At 41.4% G+C, this 9,096-nt stretch overlaps 1 protein-coding gene across 12 annotated transcripts in view; it reads left to right on the forward strand.

The window, feature by feature from the left end:
* The window catches only part of OSBPL6 (oxysterol binding protein like 6), a 198,497-nt gene extending 193,951 nt beyond the window's left edge, over positions 1-4,546 (forward strand). For 11 of the 12 annotated variants that reach the window (XM_034654792.1, XM_034654790.1, XM_034654789.1 and 8 more), the window contains 2 exons: positions 2,007-2,129; positions 3,603-4,546. In XM_034654792.1, the coding sequence (XP_034510683.1) occupies positions 2,007-2,129; positions 3,603-3,711 (232 nt within the window). In that variant the 3' untranslated portion in view covers positions 3,712-4,546. The remainder of the gene's footprint in view (positions 1-2,006; positions 2,130-3,602) is intronic. The other variant, XM_034654798.1, reaches the window with a different exon arrangement.
* Positions 4,547-9,096: the final 4,550 nt, after the last annotated feature.

Here is a 9,096-nt window from a genome sequence, read left to right on the forward strand (position 1 = left end):
TGGAATCATTCATTCCTTCCCTTACTCCACACCATTTGAGATTTCGATCCTAGCTAAGACGGTGTTCACGGGATCGTAACAGATGCTTAGCTCAGCAAAATTTCCCACAGAAGATAACACAGTTCTTTTTTTTAAAGATTTATTTATTTATTTATTTATTAGACAGAGAGAGACAGCCAGCGAGAGAAGGAACACAAGCAGGGGGAGTGGGAGAGGGAGAAGCAGGCTCCTAGTGGAGGAGCCCCATGTGGGGCTTGATCCCAGAACGCCGGGATCACGCCCTGAGCTGAAGGCAGACGCTTAACGACTGCACCACCCAGCTGCCCCAGAAGATAACACAGTTCTTAACAAAAGGTTCCTGCTCCCCCAGCCCCAAATTCACCAGAGGTGTGCAAATTCGTGAACTCTGGCTCCACTAAAACCTCCTCCAGGGTTTTCACCTCTTTACTTCTGCTCTGGCTCATGGATTGTCTTTTAACCTGAAGAATAAGAAATTAAGTTACAGGAGCACCTAGAAAGGCTCCGAGTCAAAGTCTGGAGTTTGTCTGGCATGGTTTTGATCCCACAGGATGTGAGATGTACTCAAAATGCAGTCCCTTTAATACCTTCTGGTTCTTATTTTTTATTATTGTTTTTTTAATAATAATTTTTTATTATGTTATGTTAGTCACCATACAGTACATCCCCAGTTTTTGATGTAAAGTTCCATGATTCATTACTTGCATATAACACCCAGTGCTCCATGCAATACATGCCCTCCTTAATACCCATCACCGGCCTATCCCATTCCCCCACCCCCCTCCCCTCTGAAACCCTCAGTTTGTTTCCCAGAGTCCATAGTCTCTCATGGTTAATTCCCCCTTCTGTTTACCCCCCTTCCTTCTTCCCTTTCTTCTCCTACCGATCTTCCTACTTCTTATGTTCCATAAATTAGTGAAACCATATGATAATTGTCTTTCTCTGCTTGACTTATTTTGCTTAGCATTATCTCCTCCAGTCCTGTCCATGTTGCTGCAAATGTTGTGTAATCGTTCTTTTTGATGGCTGAGTAATATTCCATTGTATATATGGACCACATCTTCTTATTATTTTTATATAGTTCTGTACGCATGTTGTCCATTCTGACAGTTATTTTTACTTTTTCCAAAAAGTCTAAATGCCACACAAATTCCACCTGAGATCATTTTCTGTTTCCGGAGTATTTGTGGCTTTATGTGTTTTCTACCAAAATGCTCCAGTATTGAATGTCCTACTATTCAGTCCTCTTACACTCCCCCTGCCCCCAGAACATGAGGGCTCACTGTCCAACATTCCAATTCAACCAACTTCCCATGTGTATCATACTGAATCCCTTTCTTTTCTCTCATTTTGAAAGTTAAATACAGGTTTTGCAAATCACCAGTGGGTCTGCCTTTTCTTTCTCAGTTCTATTCAAATATTCCCTTCCTGAATTTCATTTACAATTCATTTCCTTTTTGTGTACTTTTGTAATTTCCCCTAATGTTAGATTCTCTTTTTTTCACCAGTTTTACTTTCTCCGATAAAAAGGGAAACTCCTTCCCTCTCAGTCTGTTCTAAAAGTAGGTGGAACACAGCCGGCTACCATCCTCCCTTCTCTGGCCTTTACTAAGTTTTTTTCAGATAATATGGAAAAGGAGCATAACCCGGTTCTTCATATTGTCCCAAGCCTGGGCTCTCCCATCATCCCGAAAATCTCAGGTTATAGAACCCAAGAGAGCACAGAAGAGTCTTCAAGGCCAAACTACTCCCTTTCCACCCCTAGCTTTACACTGCTGTACGCAGTAATTCAGTTGACATACCCAGCAAGTATGTTCATTGGTGGGCAGGCAGACAGAGGTAGTGTGGCCTGGGGTGGTAGCGAGGGGACATTATCCGCTCACCATGTTATATTCTCAGCAACTAGAAGGTAATTTTATACAAGACGAGATTATTTTTTTCCCAGCAAAGAGGATGATCTATTAGAGGGATAACTGTGTTCTGCTTAGATATTTGGAAGAAGGAAATTTAGAAGCTGCGGCAGCAGAGAAACAAAGAGTGGAAGAACTCCAGAGATCTCGAAGGCGCTACATGGAAGAGAACAACCTTGAACATATACCAAAATTTTTTAAGTAAGTCCGTTCATTCCCATAACAAGTTCACATTTTGCAAATGATTGCCACCAGCCATGAGAAACTCCAGGCGAAAAAAGAAAATGAGGGATAGTTTAGTGTCCAGGGAACTCAAAATTAAACCGATTTGGGTAACTTTGGTTTTGGTAGTGAACATATTGAACCAGATTTTGCACATGTGAACAAATCAGTTCTCCTCCACAGCTCGTTTCTTTCCGTGGGCAGCAAAAAGGGTAAGGGCCTCGCCCAGAATGCTCTTTGTCCTTCAGCTACCCCATTTAAAACGTTGGAAACTTGTTTCCACCCCCGCAACTCAAGGCTACAGTGGGACCCCACTGCCCACAAGGTCATCCTGGTTTCATTAGTATTTAATTTTATTTCCGTCATACGGGGCTCCTGTCATTCGGATTTGGTCCTTCTGTGGTATCATCATGGGCGATTATTACAGGATTATTTGTAGGATTATATATACATCACACAGATGAAGCTGCATTTTCCAAATCCATCTGTTACCCTCCCGAGCCAGGACATATCAGCTCAGAATAACCTCATATCCTTTAGAGTTGCCATCTCGTGTCTGCCCTGGGGAGGAACGCAGCCTTGCCCCTTTAGATGTCGGAAGTGCACTCGGGGCGGGGACCACGCAGGGGCTCCTGGGGCTACTGTTGTTGCGTACTTCTCCTTGCGGGTGAAGCAGAAACTAGCCTTGTGGGTCTGGGGCCTGAAGCTCTTAGTACAGCGCTTACACGTACTTTTTTTTTTTTTTTTAAGATTTATTTACTTGTGAGAAAGAGAGAGAGAGGAGGGGGAGAGGGAGAGAAAGAGAAGAATCCAGAGCAGACTCCGCATTGAGCACAGAGCCCAATGCAGGGCTCCATCTCACAACCCTGAGATCATAGCCTGAGCTGAAACCAAGAGTTGGCACTTAACCAACTGCACCACCCAGGCACCCCTATACCTGCTCTTTTGCGGGGCAGTTCACTTCTAGCCTTGCCTAGGAGTGATTTATTTGTGCCTTCTGTCCCTCTCCCCATGACCTCATCTACTCCTATTTTAAACAAACAACACAAACAAAAAGGAGTTTCTTTTTGGTCAAAAATAGGCAAGTCAGGGATGCCTCAAAGGCTCCGTCAGTTAAGGGTCTGCCTTCGGCACAGGTCATGATCGCAGGATCCTGGGATCGAGTCCCACATCGGGCTCCTTGCTCAGCAGGGAGCCTGCTTCTCCCTCTCCCTCTCCCTCTGCCTCTCCCCCTGCTTGTGTGCGTGTTCTCTCTCTCTCTCTCTCTCTCTCTCTGACAAACAAACAAAATATTAAAAAAATATTTTAAAAATTCAAATCATCAATAAGCAGAGAGGACACTGGCTTACAAAGTACCCCTCATGCATACACATCCTATGTACGGGAGAGGGTCCAATGACCAGGCCACCTTGACGTGATTTGTGCCTAATGTTGATTTTTATATTTCTACAGAAAAGTTATTGATGCCAATCAAAGAGAAGCCTGGGTTTCTAATGATACCTACTGGGAGCTGCGAAAGGACCCTGGGTTTAGCAAAGTAGACAGCCCTGTTCTTTGGTAAACTGGGAATGTAGAGCTAGCCAACATATCACGCTCTGAATGAATAAATAACTATGCACAATTATGTTTCCTAGAGCTCCGTGTGGTTTCTGGGTCGACTGAAAACCGACCGTTTGCTTTTCTATTCATCTTTATAATGGACTTTCAGAAGTGCATTAGACAAGGCCCCTAACCACTTTTGGATCCTTTCTGTTTTGCTGCAACCATATCCCTTAAAAAAACATCCACGCCCTCCTTGAAAAGCAGAATAAAAGGAGCAGAACGTAAAATCCAAAGTCTGAAGTGTTTGCAAAGAAAACAAACTGTAACTGGTGCTTAAAGCCGATCCAGAGAGTTAAAGCAACATGACATATAAACCACGCGTTTGGTCCTTTGTCTGGAAGCACCATCCCCGCGTCATAGAAGCTCCTGGGCCACCTCAGTTGGTCAGCTCAGACTTCGAGTGTGTCTGTTTGATGTGGTGTACTTGTGCTGACCTTGTCAAAAAAGATGTGATACTTCTCAAACCCTGTTCCATCTGTACGCCATTGTTCATGCCTTAAGAAATGCAAAGATGTACAATAAATCATTTTTTAAATGTGTGCTCATAGGTTTATGTGAGGGACAGCTCTTTTGAATCATGGCATGATTCACTTTCTGGGATCAGAACAATGATGAGACTAATGTAAGTGGATTTTAAAAAAAGTAAACTACCCATGCTTTACTTTGATATCTTGGTCACTGTATCATTATATCTGAAGGGCAAGAAGGAAAAGGTGTGCTCAGTAGACCTCTGTATTCGCATTGCTCCTCAAGTTCCTGTCCTGCGACCAGATAATAAACCCTCTTCCACCTCACCTCACAGAGTGCCCTATTCTTTGGCAATATCTGTATTTGATTTGAACGCTCGGCATCGTGTTAAAACCTTAGAAGGAAATAACAGAAAGCACGTGGAATTTCTGCATGGGCTTAGGAGTTTCCGTAAATGGAAGGACTTTTGAGTGGAGCACAATGTCCCCCGCGTCTCTGTCGTGGGCCCAAGCCGTGGGCACCAGCCGAAACCCCCGGGAACAGAAGCAAGAGTACGAGGACCTTATTTGCATTGTTGAAATGAGTTCTATGCAAAATCCTATTTTATATTTTCCTCACATGATTCTGTATGATACATAACGACGTATTAGGCATTTGCCTTTGCTATTGGCAGAGATAATAAAAGAAGCTAAGGAATTGATCCATCCTAACAAAAGCAGGGGGAGGGGCAGAAATATGCTTTGGATCCTTCCGGATTTGTTTTTTCTTCCAATATACAGAGGCTTTTGTAAGAAACTTGCATCATTGTTCCTGAGTTTCTGCACGTAGATGACTATGTAAATGCCTGTATGTTTAAGAAAAAAATCTCTTCGGAGATTTTCCTAGAGAATTATAAAATTACATATATTTTATTCTTAGAGTCGTACCATCGGATTTTAAGTGCTATTTCAAGCTCTGATAACAAGGTTATTGACATTTTACATTTGGTTATGAATTGTTGATTTTAGTGTTCTTTCTCCTCAGCAAAGCATTCTGAAGTAATGGCTAACCCACTCCCAAACCCCCAGTCGCAGCTGAGAGCGGAAGGGAAAACTCTGGAGTGTCCACTAGGTGGAGCAGTGTGTCAGTTCTGAACCGTCCCCCCTTGTATCTCAGTCCCTACATTATGTGTACCGTAGGGTTTAAAGTGAAATTTCTTTTTCAAAAGTAAACCCCCTAATCCATCGCCAGATCTCAGCATTCCCCTGGAGCAACGCCATCCCTAGGATTCTCAATGCCTTTAATTCCCATTTTGAATCTATAGGTGGCTTGCCTCAAGGGAGTAAAATTATTCCCTTGTTATTGATTTTTTTTTCTGTGCATTCATCGTGACGTCTTTTTATCTGCATCTGAGATACATGCCTTTAATTTTATTTTTTTTTTAAGATTTTTTATTTATTTATTTGACAGAGACAGCCAGCGAGAGAGGGAACACAAGCAGGGGGAGTGGGAGAGGAAGAAGCAGGCTCTCAGCGGAGGAGCCTGACGTGGGGCTCGATCCCCTAACGCTGGGATCACGCCCTGAGCCGAAGGCAGACGCTTAATGACTGTGCCACCCAGGCGCCCCCATGCCTTTAATTTTAATTAGAATTTAATTAGAATTGAGTTGTCCTCCCCATAGAAGTATGTTCTCCCACAATTGCTAAAGCTTTAAATACTATTCTGGTCTGTACTTACTAGCACTTTCCTGAACAGTCGCAAAATATTTAGCCTAAAAATAAGAGAATTCTGCAAAGCAAAGGTACCGCGAGTAGTGATGTAGGAAGGTAAGGCATTAGATGACGGTGGTGTATCAGTCAGGTAGCTGAAGGAGGACCCAGGGCCCATCAGGGAAGCATCTCCTGTACCTGGCATTTGGGCTGTAATTGAGAAAAAGAATAACTACTAGAGAGGACCTTCACTGGATAATAAGTTCAAGCTACAAATCAAGTAGGTAAATGTTGGTCAGAGCTAACCTGAAACTCTGATTAGGATTTCAAGAAGAGAAGAAGAATGTCACATTAATGAAAAGGACCACATATTATAATATCCCAGATTTAGAATCTCTTTTGAGATCCAGATATCCTGATTAGACTCCCAATTCAAGCGATCAATGAAGTTTTAGATAATATTTCTCTAATAACTGATTCACAAATCTCCCTATTAAGTATTCACCCCCAGGTAATGGCCTCATTCCTTCCCACTCCACCTCCATCTCCCCCCCCCCTTTATTTCCTTTTGATTGATGTCACGGTTTTAGAGTTGTGCGACTGAATCTGTTTGGGATTTTTATTTGCATAATTTGGGGGCTTTTGAGACTAGTTTAAACAGCAAAAAGATAGAATAAATATTAGATTATTCCTGATAAGACCTTATTTTAGAATTTTATATAAGCTTCTTTGTTTCAAGGGTACTTTTTTAATTTGTTTTTCCCCTAAAACTAGAGGAAGACTTATATCTTTATACGTCCCCCATGATGTATTCATCACCTCCTTCACCTTTCTGCGCTGGTCGTGAAGGAAAGCAGAATAAGTGACAATGGTCCTGTGGATGTGGCTGGACTGAGCAGATTTGAATTATTTTGCTTCCATATGCTGCCACCCAGGGTGCAAATTTACTCTCAGATTTTGCTGTTATTGTTTTTTCTTAATTAAGTCATTATTTTTCATGGGTTACTTACAAGTACCCCATAATTTCCAGGCAGTTGTGAAAATAAACCTCATTTAAGATACCTTTGAATATTAACCTATCAATTACAAGTGGCATAAAAACTACCAAATGTATCTTCCGAGGAAGAGAAACCGAGGGGTTGTCAATACCAAGGGTGCCAGGTTGTTGATTTTCCAAACCTTTTGCTCCTCTCCATCATTCTGGTCCCCGTGCCTTTCAGCAAGCTCACTAACCAATCGTTAGCCTCTGTCCCAAGGAGCACTTGGAGGGCAGGGGTCAAAGAGGAACCTGATCAATGGTTTGCTCAGTTCTGGTTACGGCTGTGGTTGGAGAAGACTTTATAATCATAACCTAATGTACAATTTTGTTATTACAAAAATTAATTATCCTTCTTATCTAATCTTGTTCCCTGTCATCCTAGAGAATGAAGTGTTTGGGGGAGCAGAGCTCCTCACACACCAGGGGGTGTAATAAATGTTTGCACTCGGCTCAAGTCATTATATTATGAATGTGGCACAGTAAATGAAGTTTGTGTGCAAAATACTAGTTTATTTCTATGGGAGCCATTATGTTCCGGAGATATATAATGTAACTAATTAAACAATTATGAATCTATTTTATGCTCTAGAAATGTTCTTTTGGGGGAAAGATGGAAAAAGTGTAATTGGAGCTAAGATTAAAGTGTTTTTGGTTTTGTTGGGGGTTTTTTGTTTTCAGAAATCTTCCCAGTCATTTAGAAATACTGCTTATCAAAACATGATCAAACCCTCTAGGTTTTAACTGAACTTCTTTTGTAAAATTGATGCATTTAAAGTGTACATTGCATGAATCCTTCTGTTAAGCCTGACTTTGTTTAGCTTTCGTACATGACTGTGAGAATACACCTTACATACCCGTGTGAGAACGCACCTATGTGACTGAATTGTAAGACTTCATTGCAGCCTTTGCTTTTAGAGAGAATGATAAATTGCTTAAGAAGGGACTAGCTTTAGTTCTTTCAAAATGAGATCTAAAAGCAGAATTCTTTAAAAATTGTTGTGCTGACGCAGCATGCCCACCATTCGAAGCAAATGAAGCCCCGTGATGAAGGCAACTCACACGGGGCAGTTTCCTGTCTGTTACATGCATCCTTTTGTTTTCCAAAACCATCATCATTTTTCTCCTCCCTCTTGTCCTAATGTAGTGAGGGGCAGGGATACACATGTCTATTCTTTAGCACTGTGTCATTGAGTATGGGAATAATATGCAGCATTTATGCACGGTTGCAGGGAACCACTGCATTTAGCCTCTGGAACACTATTAAATGTTCATGGATTAAAAATTGCCCCAGAATTACATATTATTCGTTTTCTTGGTTTCTGCAGATTGGTAGGAAAAAAACATAAAACAATTTCTTATTTTCTGCAGTTTTTTTCCTATTATGCCTGCCTTCTAAATATAAACTAGGGCAATGGTGATGAAAAAAATCCTGAGTTTTCAGAAAATAAGGTGTAATTCTATTTGAGGCCACCTGTTTCTTCGTACGTTAACCTAATAAGGTAAGCAACAACTTAATACTGTTAACTAGAAGACTGCTGAAACTATGACTTCTTTTATCTTAAGCACCAACTTCCCCGCACCCCTATTATCGTCGTCCAGTTATTTCTTTAGGAAATGATGTAGTTGTTAGAAACTTTTTCCAGTCATTTCCAGCTTATTGAGATGGGGCTAGCATAAACATTCCATATATGAATGAGTAATTTGATACATTTTGACATATATATACACTCTTGACACCATCACCACAATCACAATGATGAACTCCATCACCACCAAACATTTCCTCTGCCCCTTTATCATCCCTCCCCTGCCCCTCCCCATCTGCCACGCCGAGGCAATCATTGATTTGCTTTCATTACTTCTTAAAAATCTGCATAATTTCTTGTATTTATTGCATATGGGACTTTTCTAGAAGACTGTGTGCATATGGTAGACGCGTGCCTCCAAACTCCTGAGCCGTGATCCTGGCATCCACCACCAATACTAACACATTACAAGAGAGTCTCATTAAGTTCTAGGTCTGGTAGCCCAGTAGAAATTTTAGATTTTTAAATAGAAGATAATAAACTATTTTTCATATCAAAATGATCGCGTAAGTTAATGAATTCATTTCCATCTTTGTGGTGGTGATGGGGGGGGTGTGTCCAAA

Source organism: Ailuropoda melanoleuca, chromosome 2 (genome assembly GCF_002007445.2).
Source record: "Ailuropoda melanoleuca isolate Jingjing chromosome 2, ASM200744v2, whole genome shotgun sequence".
NCBI lineage: Eukaryota > Metazoa > Chordata > Mammalia > Carnivora > Ursidae > Ailuropoda > Ailuropoda melanoleuca.